Consider the following 16,585-nt stretch of genomic DNA (forward strand, 5'->3'; position numbering starts at 1 on the left):
GATCCATGGTTGTGTGCCCTTTTCTAAACCCAGCCTGCTGTCTGGGTTGCTGGGAATCCAGGCTCTCATCTTTTACCTGTATCGCTTGTTTGGCTTGAATTCAGCGGCTGCGGCTCTCGTTAATGCTGAAGTATTCTTCCACGTTCCCTGCGATTTCTCCAAGGATTAAGAATTGCACCCCTTGTTCTTTTTTTTGTTTTCCTGTGTTGGTTGGTTGGTTGGATCCGGAACGATAATGGCGCGTACCTACTCTGGGGGATTGGCCAAGTCTTATTGTGATTTCACTGCTAAAGAAGCTTAGTAATTAGTTTCAAACGAAGGGAAAATAGGGTACAGTGATGCTAACAATTTTGGAACCAAAAGAAATTCAATACTACTGTACCAACAGGTATTTCAAAAAACGATTAAAAATGGGTTGTAGCTATTGATTAACAAGGCAAGCGACCTGTTTCGTGGCACAAAATATGACTGCTAGTCAGCTTCATGAAGCACTCAACTGTTCTTTTAACTTTGCTTAACCGGATGATATCCCACATAACGTCAGAGAGTGCCTCTGGTAGTACACCTAGGCTTCCCTCACTAGACAAAGTGCATTCGTTGAACGATGCCAGGGTCAAGTGCCAAGGGCGTCTTGTCCGGGCCCTGAGATTCTTAGCACCCTCTGCGGTAGTATCGCTGTTCTCACCGTACCCGTTCACACGTGCGCTACAGTTGCTGGGGAGTGAGGGCTAAAAAATGCCCTGGGAAGTCATGGGAGGTGTCGGCCAACCACTACAACAGGTTTTCTAGATCATTTTCTGGTGATGGAGTATTTAATCGGCCAATAATTATTGCAACTTACTTGTGTCGCAGTAAGGGGCATTCTTCCAGCCTTGGAGACACGTCCCGTTGTCTTGGCTACAGGTGCCAGTGTAGATGTCGCAGACTTGCTCTGTCTTGCAGAAGCAAAATCTACTTTGTTTGCAGTCTGCTCCATAGAAATTTGGCGGACAAGCTGTGACGTCATGGGGAGAAAGAGAGAGGGAAAGGGAGGAAAATGTATTCCTCTGCTGAAATATTGACATGAGCGGAGTACACAACTTGAAATGCTAGACATAGTGAACACAGCCTATTGTGTTTTGGTGTCACTTGGTTGGTCGTCTAGGTTGTAACATATGCGGGAAGCATGCACCAGCACAATGTAGTAAAACTAAAACAGGTAACCAAAAGAATTAACGGATAAAGCGAGCAATAAAAGCAGAGAAGAAAACATCTTAAAGGAAGCTTAAACTTCGACTCTAAACGTGCAAAGCGATAGAGTTATATGGCCCTGTTCGCATCGTATATATTTAAAAAAATACTGACGCAGCACGCACTAACGGTGCAGGGCTAAAGAAACAAAAGCTTGATGTGGGCGAGTTGGTACATACTGCTAAAAAACTAATCGGCGCTAAAACAGCGACGAAGAAACACGTAACACACAGCACGGTGCCGAAGCCGGCACCGTGTTGTGTGTTAGGTGTTTCTTCGTCCCTGTTGTAGCACCGATTAATTTTTTAGCTAAAGAAACAGCATAGCTTGTAGCCCCTCTCCCTTAGTCAGAGACCCGGCTGTTGCACCGCACATGGATTTCCGAACTTGCCGCTCAAAACACTCCATGACTGGCAGGCCCGGATCGTTTTGTAAGCATCCTTTTACATCTGCCCCGAAGGGGACCGCTTTAGCACGTGCTAGAACTCGCGGCAACCCGCTTCGCGAGCTCGGCGTCTGTGGCGGGAGCCGTTCTGTGCTTGCCACTTCAGTCGCCCGCGCACATCAAATGCACATTAACTGGCGAGGAGAACAGCACGCGAGAGATTGCGCCACGAACATTGGCAGAGTGTTCTCGAAGGTCGAGCTTGCCGAAGCAGGGCGCTCTTTAAGCGGCGCACGCGCACGTGTGCTTGGTATTTTTGCTGGGTAAATTTTTGCGAACGCCACCTGACCGAGCCCGAAGCAGCTCATCTGTTACAAATTTCCGGGCGGCGACAAACTTCCGCTCTTGTTTGTGCTCCATATATTGGATCAGCGCCCTGCGGTTCGGGGGATAGAAATTTACGAGTGCCGTTGGGGGGACCACGTTTGGAGAGAAAACAAACGCCTCGGCGTTCGCTTCTGTACCGCGCGCTGGCGACTGAAGGTACCTACCATGAGATCTACGACGTCGACCAACGTAAGCCATTCAAAGGGGAGACAAATCGAGGAAAAATCCGCGGTACTTTAGACTACTGACGTGCTTTATAGGCGAAAGCATAATGGGCAGTTGGGATAGTTGGTGACTAGTCATGTTGGTGCCGAAAGCGCTCAACAGATAGGGCGAGGAAAGAGAGCGGCATGTCGTCTTTCTTTCTTTATTATAGTGTTGTGAGCACTTTGAAAGCGAAGATGAAGGCTAAAGTATAAAAGTCTTTGGTGCAACATCCTATTCGTGGCTTTTTCAACTCGGTCGTTTCTTGTTTTCTGGCCGAGGTACATCGACGGAAACACTGGCCACACTTCGCTCCGAGCACTCTATGGCTATCGTGCCCCTGTTATACCCACGTGCTGTCACGTTCACTTGTCCCGCTGCGCAAACCGGGCTCTCTTGTTCCCGTCTGTCGAGTTAATGGAGTAGTGACGCACTCGGCTACTGCCTCGCAGACCCGGCTGCAAGTGCCACAGGAACCCAAATTAGGTTTTTGTTTAATTGGTTAGGTAAGGGTTGCCGACTGGTTTTGGATTGCACCGCAAGGCGGCGATACAGCAATTTTCGCAAGCGGTAAACTCCGTCGACGACGCCTGCTTTGCAACGAGACGGGGCCCTCAAAGCTACGCGTTAGAAGTTAAGCACAATAACACAGAAAGTATGTGCAAAAGCTCAATGATTATAGCAAGGCAAAAATAAACTTGACAAAATACAGAGGACAAAAATACCCCAAAAAATAGAACAAATAGAAACAAGAAAATGCCAGGGGGACATGGGAGATAAAGAAAGTACAAACTTCAGCTAGCCGGTTGGTGGCGCTACAGTCATGAGCAATTGCACCAATCTGAGCAGTGAATTCAGCGGAATATTTATTATGATGTTTGGCACGTAGACTGAATTTGACTGTGTGCAGTCGTCTGTATCTTTTTACGGATAGGAAAAAGAGGTACCCCCGAGCAAATTATTCACAACAGCGGTAGTTATCACCCAGAGCAATGCGATAGAATTTAATACACGCACGTCAATGCAGGTGCAAACAAGATAGACTACATCGGCAGTGGTGGCTCCGGGTTTGATTATAACACCGACAATTTCTCAGCTTGCTTCGGGGAAGCCGTGCAAGACGACACAAAGGGAGGCCGCAATCGCTAACGAGGGGGCCGAAGGTTTTGGTCAGGCGCGGCAGTGACAGAACCTAGCGCCACATACGGAGCTGGGAAGGAAATTTCTGATTCATCTCTGGTGACCCTTAGCATGGTCGGCATGGGCAGCCTCGCGTAGCTTTGGATTTTATGCCAACCTGATTGCCGTCCCCGTTCTAGATGAGGTTGCAGGCCGTCAAAAGCAGCCCTTCCAATATCAACGCCCTACGTAATTCCTTTTATGTTCCTTAGCTATCACTTCATCTTAGTGTGAATCACAGCGGAATAGCAACACTTCCCGTCTGACTTCCTTTCAGGTCGTTAAATTCTTATATACATACACCCTATATATATATACATATATATATATATATATATATATATATATATATATATATATATATATATATATATATATATATATATATATATATATATATATATATATATATATATATATATATATATATATATATATATATATATATGTGTATATATATATATATATGTATATATATATATATATATATATATATATATACATATTGTTACGTGACGGCAGGACGCGCCGGAAATGAACCATGGAAGATGCGAGTGATGTATTTACAATATACTACACAATGTCGGCCATGAGGGAGCCCACCCAGCTGGGTCTTCGTCTTCTTCTCTGGAGATTGGATATTTCTCTCTTCTTCTTTCCGTGACACGTCCCCCTCGTCGAGAGCGACCGTCCCGGTCGAGGCCGTCGGAAATGTACAGATGTGGTGACAATGGATGAGGAGAGCAAAAGTGGAAAAGTCCTTGCCGCCACGGATGACGATGATGGTCGTGGTGAGAAATGGCCCCGGTGCATCAATGCCCGCCGACACAGTGAAACAACGTCGAAAGGCATCGGAGATGCGCCGGAGTTCTGGGCGGGGGAACAGCGTCGTCTTCAATGTAGGTCGCGGCTGGTCATGTCTTTTGTTCTCGGCAAGTCACAGACTGGGGACACGGGGCTGGGGAATGCTGTGTCCATGGCTCACAGGGGCTGGGGTGGGCCGACGCATTCCAAGAGCCTTTCAGCGATGTTCAAGCAGCCGAGACAAAGCGACGCTAGGGACAGGTTGAGTATCAACTCCGCAACATCCACCAAACCATGTTACGTGACGGCAGGACGCAGGAAATAAACCATGGAAGATGCGAGTGATGTATTTACACAACGCTATACGATGTCGGCCATGAGGGAGCCCTCACAGCTGGGTCTTCGTCTTCTCTGGAGATTGGAGATTGCTCTCCCCTTCTTTCAGTGACAATATGTATATATATATATATATATATATATATATATATATATATATATATATATATATATATATATATATAAGGTTCCAAGAGACAGAGACACATGAGAACGACATTAAAAATAAAAATAAAGTTTCCTGACTCTACATGCATAGCGAGGGCCTCTGTTCTTGCAGTCTTGGTGCCATAGGGAGCTTAAGAGGGTTCAACGGTGGTTGACCACTCTCGACATGTCGTAGACACTCGAGTCACGGCGCGGGGGTTAAAAAGAAGGTCCTCTTCACCCCGAGAAATCAGAGTGGCGCTGGCTAACACCCTTAAGCACAGGAAAAAATTACATTGGCATAAATACCCCAGAAAGCGGGGGGGGGGGGGGGGAATCGCACCGCCGGTAGCGTAGTTGTTATCGTACCAGACCGGTATTCTGGAGGTCGTGGGTTCGGATCTCACCTGGCGGGCATTTTTTCTCGCTTTCTTTCTTTCTTTCCAAATTCTTTATCTGTTTCAATGACCTACCACAACCTCCCCTTTGCTTTCCGAGGTTTTCTTGACTGCCAACCCTTATTTGTGTGTTATTTTCTACAAGCCCCTCATTTCCTATTCTGCAGTAGAACGGACAATTGGGCTAGTTGGTAGCTGTTCACCTTGAAGGTGGAAGCGCTCACAAAATAGGGACGAAAGTAGAAAGAACAAAGATGACAAGGCGCTATTCTGATTCGCTACATGCATAGCGAGGGCCTCTGTTCTGGCAGTCTTGGTGCCTTAGGGAGTGTAAGAGGGTTCAACGCTGGTTGACCACTCCTGACATGTCGTAGACACTCGAGCAACGACGCGGGGAATCAAAAGAAGGTCCCCTCCACCCCGAGAAGTCAGAGTGGCACTCGCTACCACCCCCAACAACAGGAAATAATTACATTTACATAAATACCCCAGAAAGCGGCAGCGAAAATCGCCCCACCGGTAGCGTAGTGGATATCGCACCAGACCGGTATTCTGGAGGTCGTGAATTTGGATCCCACCTGGCGGGCATTATTACTCCGCTTTCTTTCTTTCTTTCTAAATCCGTTATCTGTTTCAATGACCTACCACAACCTCCCCTTTGCTTTCCGAGGTTTTCTTGACTGCCAACGCTTATTTCTGCGTTATTTTCTACGAGCCCCTCATTTCCTATTCTGATTCGCTACATACATAGCGAGGGCCTCTTTTCTGGTAATCTTGGTGCCATAGGAAGCTTAAGAGGGTTCAACGCTGGCTGACCACTCTCGACATGTTCTAGACACTCGAGTCACGGCGCGGGGATTAAAAGGAAGGTCCCCTTCACCCCGACAAGTCAGAGTGGCGCTGGCTACCACCCCCAAGCACAGGAAAAAAATTGATGATGGCTGTTGTTTTATGGCGCAAGGCCAACGAGGGCAAAGAGCGCCAAAACGGTGGTTAGGTATGAAGGATGTAACCGTAAACGCTAAAACCGTTCAACAAAAACCAAAGTAAATTCAGTAAAAGACAATGAGGATGGCTGGTGTAAAAGGCCAGGTTGTGATGGGGCGTGGCATGAGATGGGGTTTGAAAGCAACTACACGTGATAGGAAACCAGGTGTAAAAACTTGATGTCTCTAAGAAACTTAAACGTGCGTTGTACAGGAACCATGGGGTCATCCGCTAAAAACAATGCTGGGTGTAGTGGAATGTGTTGTCTGTAGAGGTCGGCGAAGTGTTTCTGTCGTGTTGTGTGGAGTGCTTTGCATTGAAGTAGCACATGGATCACGGATAGGCCGTCTCCACACCTGCTACACAAGGGTCTTGGAGATCCCGTGAGCAAATATGAGTGTGTTGCATGCGTGTGGCCTATCTGTAATCGAGCCTGGGTAACTTCACTGTGCCTGTTATGTGTGTCAGTGGTGTATGCTCCCAAGAGTGTCTTTATAACGTGTAGCTTGTTGTCTGCCTGTTCATTCCAGTGTGCTTGCCATGTATTGCGAAGGTGTTGTCTGATGTGGGACTTAATAAGGTCAGTGTACGGTATTGTTGTTATGTCCACCATGTTTGCAAGTGCAGCAGCAGCGGCCATTTGATCTGCTGTCTCGTTTCCGGCGATCCCCGAGTGACCTGGTACCCAGCAGACAGTTACTTCAAGACTTAATGCATAAGCTGACATAATGATTTTGTAAACTAGATGAATAACATGGTTTTTACAGTACTGCTTAGATGACAATGCACGTACTACACTCAAGGAATCTGTGAAGATGATGGACTTGCGAATTTTATGATGAACTATGTGCTTTAAAACCAGAAATATCCCATAGGCTTCAGCCGTAAAAATGCTGCTTTTCGAGTTTAGAGTGTTAGATACCCTAAAATCAGGTCCGTGCGCTGCGCACGACACGATACGGGCTGTTTTTGACGCGTCTCTAAAGAATTCTGCACACTTGTATTTATCTTGAAGGAACAAGAAGTGCTGAAGAATTGCAGCTGTGGGTACTCGTTTTTTATCAATCGCTACAAAGGACAAATCGCACGACACGGGGCGCAGCTGCCATGGTGGTAAAATGTCGGAAAGGGTTGATTTGTAGGTGTCTGAAAAGGTGGCCGATAATTCTGACACTTCCTGTCTCACCCTATGTGAGAACGGAGCAGAGATAGATGGACGATTAAGAAGAAGTTGGGACATAGGTGTATCACAAATAAATGGTTTGAGAGGACGGTGGGTTATTGACGAAATTTTAAAAGCGTACAGAAGATCCATGTATGTTCGCTGATGATCTAGGGACCATTTGTCGCACTCGACGTATAGGCTTTGTACGGGGCTTGTACGGAAAGCGCCCGACGCGAGGCGAAGCCCCAAGTGAAGCACTGGGTCCAGCATTTTCAGCGCTGTTTTTGTTGCCGCCCCATAAACCACGCTCCCATACTCCAAGCGGGACCCCACCAAGCTTGTGAAGACACGTAAGAGGAGTTGCTTGTCCGCGCCATAGGAGTGGTGTGAAAGGACCTTAAGTATGTTTATTGCTTTGAGGCATTTATGTTTTAGCTGTCTGATGTGAGGGATGAACGTGAGTTTCTCGTCAAACACCACACCCAAAAACTTGTGCTCTCTTTTTACTGGAATCGAGTCACCAAAGAGTTTTATGTCGGGATCGGGCATGAGGCCCCGCCTTTTTGAGAATACAACGCAGGTACTTTTAGAAGAATTAAGTTTAAATCCATTTTCATCTGCCTAGCGGGAAAGTTTGTTTACCCCAAGCTGGACCTGACGTTCACAAATGGATTTGTTACATGATTTGAAAGATATTTGAACGTCATCTACATACATCAAGTAGGATATGGTTGGCGGCAGTGCCTTTCGGAGAGAGTTCATCTTAAGTATAAACAAGGTGCAGCTCAATACGCCACCTTGAGGCACGCCATTCTCCTGCACGTGAACGTTTGAGAGTGCCGTACCGACTCTGACACGAAATGTTCGTTCAGACAGGTAACTGGAAAGAGTGTTCAGCATGTTACCTGTTACACCATAGGATTTTAGGTCTGCAAGAATGCCATAACACCATGCCGTATGATAAGCTTTCTCGATATTAAAAAATACAGTCATGCAGTACTGTTTGTGTATAAAGGCATCCTTAATATAAGATTCCAGTGCAACTAAATGATCGTTTGTGGATCGCCCTGCCCGGAAGCCTGCCTGGCAGCTCTCGAGAAGACCATTGTACTCAAGAAAGTACATGAGCCTCCGGTTAATCATCTTCTCGAAGAGCTTGCACAGGCAGCTTGTCAGGGCAATAGGTCTATAGCTTGCGGGAGAAGAAGGGTCCTTCCCTTCTTTAAGAAAAGCCACAACTATGGCCTCCCTCCAAAGCCTTGGAAGGTGCCCCGATAGCCATATTTGGTTGTATAGGTGCAGGAGTGTCTCAAGGGTGTCTGCGTGTAGGTGTTGAATCATAGTGTATGTAATGTTGTCTGCACCCGGAGCAGAAGGTTTACAAGTGGCAAGAGCAATCTTCAGCTCATGGAGTGTAAATTCACAGTTGTATCCAGACTTTGACTTGTTCTTGTCGCGTATAGGCTTCTTTTCGGCAGATGTTTTGTGTTGCATAAAAGTGTTTGTATAGTGCGCAGAACTAGACACGTGTTGGAAGTGTTGTGCAAGTGTGTTAGCCTGATCCTCCAGAGTGTCCCCTGTCGTGCTAACCAGGGGCAGGCTATGTGTGTGTTGTCCTTTTAGTTTACGTATTCGGGTCCATACCTTGTGGGTGTCAGTGTATGAATTTATGGATGTGAGAAAGGCGCGCCAGCTCTCCCTTTTTGCCTCACGGCGCACACGCTTACCTAATGCCTTCGCACTTTTGAAAGAAATAAGGTTACAACTTGTGGGGTGTCTACGGAGGATGCCCCACGCCTTGTTCTGGGCCTCCCGCGCACGCTTGCAGTCGTCATTCCACCAGGGCCTTCTCGGGTTGCGCGGGGCCCCAGAGGCCTGGGGTATTAACTTTTTGGAGGCGGCGAGAATATGCTCCGTGACGAGCTGTGTAGCCTTCTCTACAGGTAAGTGTGTTATGTCTGTGTAGTGTAGTTGAGATGTCTCTGTGAATATGTTCCAGTTTGCTCTTGCTTCTATAAACTTACAATGGGAAGGGGAACTGCTAGGGCCTTTATCTATGTATGTTAGTGAGGTAGGGAAGTGGTCACTACCATATGGGTTAGTGCCAACATCCCACTCAAGTGATGGAAAGAGTACTGCAGAGCCAATGGCCAAGTCGAGGTGTGAATAAGTGTTGTGTGCTATATTATGGTATGTAGGCTTGTTTTTGTTAAATAGGAATGCTCCTGAAGATATTAGAAATTTTTCGATTAGGCGACCTCGGGCATCTGTGCGGTGAGAGCCCCAAAGAGTGTTGTGTGCATTGAGGTCACCTATAAGAATGAAAGGTTCTGGTAGCTGATCTACAAGACCCTCGAAATCGGAGCTTGAAAGCTGGAAATCAGGAGGGATGTAGATGGAGCACACTGTTATTAGCCTATTGAAAATTATGGTTCTAATGGCAATAGCCTCAAGGACAGTATGTAATTGGATAGGGTGGCATGCCAATGATTTTCGGGCAATGATGGCCACACTACTTAAGATGTACCACCACCAGCCCTGGCCTTCCTAAATACCATGTAACTATTCAAGACATTTGTGTGTTTGGAGTTTAAATGTGTTTCTTGTAGACACATCCCACTTGGATGATTGGAATGCAATATTTCGTAGACATCATCCAGATTGTTAAGGAGGCCTCTACAGTTCCACTGGATGACATTTTCTGTTCCCATTATGTACCTTCAAGAGCTACTGGAATGTGTGTGTGGGTTCATGTTTTGTCTATCGGGGCTTGTATTCTAGGAGCGGGTTTCTTTGGCTTTTCTGTTGGTTTGGACGCCGCAGCCCGTTCCTCGCGCAGCGATGCAGACAGGAACGGTCCGACGTCCATTTCCTCATCAGATGTTCGGAGGGTGTCCGGCGGACCGGGCCCCCTGGACTTGGCACTCTTACGGGTGCCTTTGGTTACAGCCGCAAGCGCCGCGGGAGAGGCAGTCGGCGGGGCTAGGATGGGCGCTTCTGTGGGCCCTACCGAGTCCATCTCCTCCGTGCCCTCAGGTGTTCCTAAGGCCTGTGGAGAGGACACAGTGAGAGCGGCAGAGCTCCAAGCGGCGATCGCACTCGCCACATTCGCTGGAGTCGCCACACTGGGCGATTCCTGACTACTCTTGACTACCGAAGGCAGTCCGGCAAGAGACGGGGCCCCCGAAGCCTCTACAGGTGTTGTAGAGGCAGCAGGTCGCTGCTCAGCTGGGGGCTGGGACAGCAACACGTCAGCAAGAAGGCTGCACTGTGTTGCCGCGCTGACCAAACGCCGCCCCAAGCCCCGGCGGGCGGCGTCTGCGTACGATGTGGCCGAAAGCAGCTTGGGCTTTTGGCGCGCTTCTGGATAGGTGATGTTTTCATTTACTTTTATGTGAATTATTTCCTTTTCGGCCTTGAATTGTGTACACGCACGCGAATAAGCAGCGTGCGGTCCGCTGCAATTCGGGCACTTCTGAGTGGTGCTTTCACAAGCTTCTGAGGAGTGACCTGTCTCAGCACAGTTGGCACATGTCAACTTACCTCTGCATGATTGGGTTCCATGGCCGTATCGTTGGCACTTAAAGCAGCGCCTCGGATTTGGGACATACGGTCGTACGTTGCAGCTAAGAAAACCCACTTTGACCTTTTCTGGAGGCGTTGTGCGATCAAACGTTAGGATTAGATGCTTTGTCGGAATTTCTTGGTTTGCTCTCCGAATTACGATTCGTTTTACTGCAGTTACATGTTGAGGTTGGAGCGCCTCAAGAAGATCTGCTTCCGTCTATGACTCTAGTTCTTTCTCTGATATGACTCCTTGCGAGGAGTTGAGGGTCCGGTGTGGTGTCACCGTGACAGTCAAGTTGGCCAACGTCGTCTGTTTCAGTAGGTTCTCACTCTGATTTTTCCTTTTTACTTCGACCAGTACATCACCTGAGGCGAGTTTCTTAGCATCATAGTCTGAACCAACAACAGACTCAATGTACTTTGCCAACAGAATGACAGACTTCTTTGCAACAGGAGTGGTTTCTGCAGAGTGAATGACAAGAAATTTGTGGAACTGTTCTGGTTTACCTTTAGCTAGTACTTCGGTGCGGCCCCTTTTAGGGGGCCGATCATTGGATTGGAGGGATAAAGAAAAAGCCATGCGATATTGAAAAAAGCAGGGGACGGGGGTACTTTCTTTTCAAACCTTACCCTGATAGCCTGAGAGGTCCCGGAGCTCCCTGCCTGGTAAACAGACAGGGAGCCCATCCGCCGGAGCTTGACCTGGGCTCCGACGGCCACCGTTCGGGGTTTCTAACCCTCCACCTATAAACACATCGCCACGGTTGGATCCAGCTTATGTTTGGGGCTCGGGGTCCGCGGTATCGCCAGTACCGTCACCAAGATTGCTCAAGGTGCCCCATGCGGGGACAGGAAAAAAATTACATTGACATAAATACCCCAGAAAGCGGGGGGGGGGGAGGGTGAAATCGCCCCGCCGGTAGCGTAGTGGTTATCGCACCGGACCGGTATTCTAGAAGTCGTGGGTTCGGATCCCACCTGGCGGGCATTTTTTCTCCGCTTTCTTTCTTTCTTTCCAAATTCTTGATCTGCTTCAATGACATACCACAACCTCCCCTTTGCTTTCGGAGGTTTTCTTGACTGCCAACCACAGAAATAAGTGGTTGGCAGTCAAGAAAACCGCGGTTTTCTTTCATAATATTTTCTTTCATAATATTTTCATAAATCGTAAGGAAAATGATCTTAGCAATAAACAAGCGGTTACATTTTTGCGTGACCAACTTCCCTCGCAAAATGCAGCATGTTCTGTAGGAGAGCAGCCTCTCAATAGCCGCGACTATGAAGTACTAGGTCATGTAATGTCCCCCCTCGATACAAAGATAGCTTTAATAGAACCTCCTCCCTCAGCCAATAATCCTATAGAAAAAACGAACTCTCTCGCTACCTGCCCCAGAAACGTTATTGACATTTCCAACACACTAACGGCCGACGAAAAAGGTATCCTAGAACGAGGTCTAACTTTCTGTCCCACAAATAACAGTGTGAATGAATACGAGTTACACGAAGATCTCACTGAATTTTCTCGGAGAATGAGACTAAGCGAGGTTTTTCGGAGAAGCAGGACCAACGTGACATTAACGAACGCTCCCTCCACCCTCCTAGCACTTGGACTCCAGATGCAGATCAATCTCCAGAATTGGATCTGTACTTAAAATCAGTATCAAGAGAAATTTTGGCAACAACTAAGCGATCAAACAAGCGCCAGAACCTAACTCCGTCGGAAGAAGTTACCCTGAATTGCCTATCAGCCAGAACCGACATAGTCATAAAGCCAGCCGACAAAGGTGGTAGTGTAGTTGTTTTACCTATGGGAAAATACAAAGATGAAGCTTAGAGGCAGCTCAATAACCCTTGCCACTACAAGCCCTTAGATAACGATCCGAGCCAGGAATACAGCCTAAAAATCCTTCAGACCCTCACAGATCTACGATCTAGAGAATTAATAACGACTACTGACTTAAATTTCATGAAACCGAATAATAAGCATGCAGGACGTTTTTACCTCCTCCCAAAAGTCCATAAAGTCCCCGTAGAATTATTGTTCACTGCCGACATTCCTGGCAGACCCATAGTTTCGCATAACAATACCCCAACCGAAGCACTATCTATGTTTCTGAATCATCACCTATCCGTAATTCCGGCTCTTCTTCCTTCATTCATTCAGGACACCCCCCACTTCCTCCGCATAATAGAAGAGATAAATATGGGCGGGCGCCTACCCAGTGGAACCCTCCTTGTTACTCTTGACGTTGCTGCATTGTATACAAATATTCCGTTCGCCGAAGGAATTGAAGCGATTTCAAAATCTCTATCAGTGAACCCGCACCAACATGCACCAGAAGTGTACATAACTTTGTTAAAACTAGTTCTAACTCTCAATTATTTTGAATTTGACTCTTCTTACTTTTTGCAAGTTTTTGGAACTAGCATGGGTACTCCATTCGCACCGACCTATGCCTACATTTTCATGGGGCAACTTGAAGCTACCCTATTAAGCTGTTTTCCGCATAAGCCTCAGGTTTACCTCCGCTACATCGACGACATCTTTATGATTTGGGAACACGGTCGCGCGACTCTAGAAACGTTTATATCCCATCTCAATTCTTCGCATCCGACTATTAAATTATCCTGCCAGTATTCTGAAAAAAAAGTGAACTTCCTAGATACTACCGTCATTCTAGACAACGGTAAACTTAAATGCACGCTTTTTAGAAAGCCAACAGACCGGCAGCAGTACCTAGATTATAAAAGCCATCACCCCAGACACTGCAAACAAGGGATCTTTGTAGGACAAGCCACCAGGCTTAGAAGAGTATGCAGTGATGACAGTGACTACGTAGAGCACCTAGACGAACTCAAGGCCATCCTTATGAACAGGAACCACCCCAAAAGTCCGCTCGATCAGGCGTACCAACGTGTGTCTAATCTCAAAAGGGATGACGTTCTCAAGAAACAGCGGCAAAACGAAAGCGGCAGGCCACCTGCCCTAATAACTAAATTTTCAAACGCCCTCCAAACGTAAACAATATACTGCGGAAGTACTACCCCATTTTAACCAGTAACGACCGACTTAAAAAGACTTTCCCGGAAGCACCAAGGGTTACCTACCGGAGAAACAGGAATCTAAAAGATATTTTAGTGCATGCTAAAACAGGGCCTTCAAAGCAACCAGTCATAGCCAGCTGCTCCCGCCCCAGATGCAAGACTTGTAGGCACCTGCAAACAGACTGCGTTGTAAAAAGCACAGCCAGTAATTATGTCCACAAGATTAATTCAAGTTTTACGTGAACTTCATCCAACATTGTGTATATGTTGGAATGCTCAATGTGCCACAAACAGTATATAGGCGAAACGAGCCAACCTATGAGCCTACGGCTTAATGGTCACCGGGCAGATACTCTTAGATAATCCTCCATAGCTGTAGCGCGGCATTTCAACCAATCAGGCCACAATTTTGATGACCTTAAGTTATATATACTTCAGTCAAATTTTAAGTCTCCTAGGGACAGGAAATACCGAGAATCCTACTTAATTCACAATTTCAACTCCATGGAACCTGCTGGAATTAATGCGTCTAAGGGCAACTTGGAATCCTTGCGATATTCACCGGGAATACAGCATTAGGCATTTTCGTGCATATACCTCATCCAAAGTCTATGACCGTTCACTCTGCTCTGTACCTGGTCACCTAATTTCTTTTTCTTTTTTTTCATTCCTTAGCGTCTAGCTTAATACTCGCCCTCATGCCTCCAACTTTTGCTTTTGGAATTCAATTTTATTTATTTAATTTCTCATTTTTTTTACTCGGCGTGGTCTTGTGCCCCGTACGTCACTCTAACTTTATCTTTTAGTTTTTGAGTTTCAGGACAGGCCTGTTCCAGGAATGTTGCCGTGGGTGACACGTGCCTATTCAGTTGCCGGGTCATTGCTTTTTCTTTAGTGTGTGGGTTTATGCGGTTTCCCTCCCTGTTTTTTTCTACTTTTTTTCCTTTTTTCCTTGACCTAGTTAGTTTTCCCCCGTCTCTAACTTTTCTTTTGACCTGAGGCTTGCAGATAGTTTCTGATAAGGACCCCACCCTCACCGCCTGGTCTGCTTCCGGCGGTTCTGAGATCCTTTCCCTATAACCCGCGGCGGGTCAATAAGCACCCTCTCATCCTTTCTGTCCAAAAATTCCACGAATATCAACCATCAGGTGACTTCCGTGTGACCTACTTCGCGGCTTAAACTAGACAACCTTCTTGGCCCCTCAATCTCTCCCCCGACACACTCCGAAACCAATCAGCTTGCTCAATTTCCCTTCCATCTTTCCCTCTCCTTTCACCTGGGGTCCTACCCCTATATAAACCCTGCCTGCCAGGCGAGAGATTGCCCTGAGGAAAGCAAGTTCTCTTTGCTGAAACGTAGGCCACAATCGTGCTTTTATCTTGTTCGAAGTTTTTCTTCTCTTATATATATATATATATATATATATTATATATGTATAGCAAATAACAATACAGGAAACGGGCTTGTTGAATTAAGACAGCAATAAGGGTTGGCAGTCAAGAAAATATGGCAAAGGAAAGGAGAGAATGTGGTAGGTCACAGACCAAACAGATAAAGAATGCGCAAAGAAAAAAGAAAGTAGAAAAAAATTTCCCGCCGTGTGGGATCCACCCAACCGGCTGTTCCCCGTGTGGGATCCTCCCGCATGGCGGCCATTTTTCTCCGCTTTCTTTCTGTCTTCCCACATTCTTTATCTTTCGTGAACCAACCGACTGTGTGAACCAAGCGTCTCGTGAACCAACCGACTTTACGTCGGATGGTTCACGAGACGCCCATGGACTGTAACTGCCAGTTCACTTGTGACGCAGACAGGGTGATAGAGTTTCTCTGGACAAAGTGTTAGCCGTTTCTTTGTGCCATGAAGAAAGGTCAACGCAAAGACGCCGCATGTCCTGGAAAGTTGACTTGTATTGGACAAGCAGACTCGCTTCCGTGTGTAGAAGGCATTATAAGCTCAGGGCAAGTTTTGTAGTGAAAAGACGACCGTGGGAATGCTCACGATTGTAAGAAAAGTGGCCGAAAGAGTTGACACAGAAAACAAGAAAGGTGTATTGCAGAAGGCAGCGATTGCCTTAGTTTCAGAGGAGGAAGTGTAAAAAAGTAGCGCTAGTCCTGTGCGGTCTTTATTTTTGTCCCCTCTTTACTGCGCTACTTAACCATGTTTCACAGTCAGAACTAACTAGCCCACATTTACGCATTGACAAGTGTTCCTACAGTCTATAAACAAGGCAGTACGATGGAGAGTTGGGCTTGTTGTAAAGCGGCATGGTTGGTTGGAAACAGCGCGTTAAAACGGGATCACGAAGAAGAGAACCTTGCAGGAGGAGCACCGGGCAGGACGACCACTCGTCCTGCCCAGTTCTTTTCTTCGTGATCCCGTTTTAACGCGCTGTTTCCAACCAACTATAAACGATGACCTCACCTCGGCCAAACGCGACCAGCTCATCGATATTCTACAGCGTTTTCGCGAATCGTTTTATTTACAGCAGCCCACCTTGGGAGGCACGTCGACCGTCTAAAACGAAATTGACACCAGCATCCGCGCCCCGCTACGGCAGCTACCATATCGCGTGTCACCTGCGGAGCGCCGCGTGATCGACGAGCAAGTAGCAGATATGCTTACCCGCAACGTAATTCGGCCCTCTACTAGCCCGTGCGCCTCTTTCGTGGCACTGGTAAAGAATAAAGACGGCTCGGTCCTGTTCTTCGGAAATTACCGTCGCCTGAACAAGGTCACGCGTAAGGACGCC

At 47.0% G+C, this 16,585-nt stretch overlaps 1 protein-coding gene across 1 annotated transcript in view; it reads right to left on the minus strand.

The window, feature by feature from the left end:
* LOC144162556 (uncharacterized) overlaps positions 1 to 16,585 on the minus strand; it is a 419,428-nt gene that overhangs the window by 322,196 nt on the left and 80,647 nt on the right. The window contains exon 11 of the mRNA XM_077693145.1: positions 842 to 994. Within this exon, the coding sequence (XP_077549271.1) occupies positions 842 to 994 (153 nt within the window). The remainder of the gene's footprint in view (positions 1 to 841; positions 995 to 16,585) is intronic.

Source organism: Haemaphysalis longicornis, unplaced genomic scaffold, assembly GCF_048455015.1.
Source record: "Haemaphysalis longicornis isolate Haplotype H1 unplaced genomic scaffold, Haemaphysalis longicornis Haplotype H1 scaffold_12, whole genome shotgun sequence".
NCBI classification, from domain to species: Eukaryota; Metazoa; Arthropoda; class Arachnida; order Ixodida; family Ixodidae; genus Haemaphysalis; species Haemaphysalis longicornis.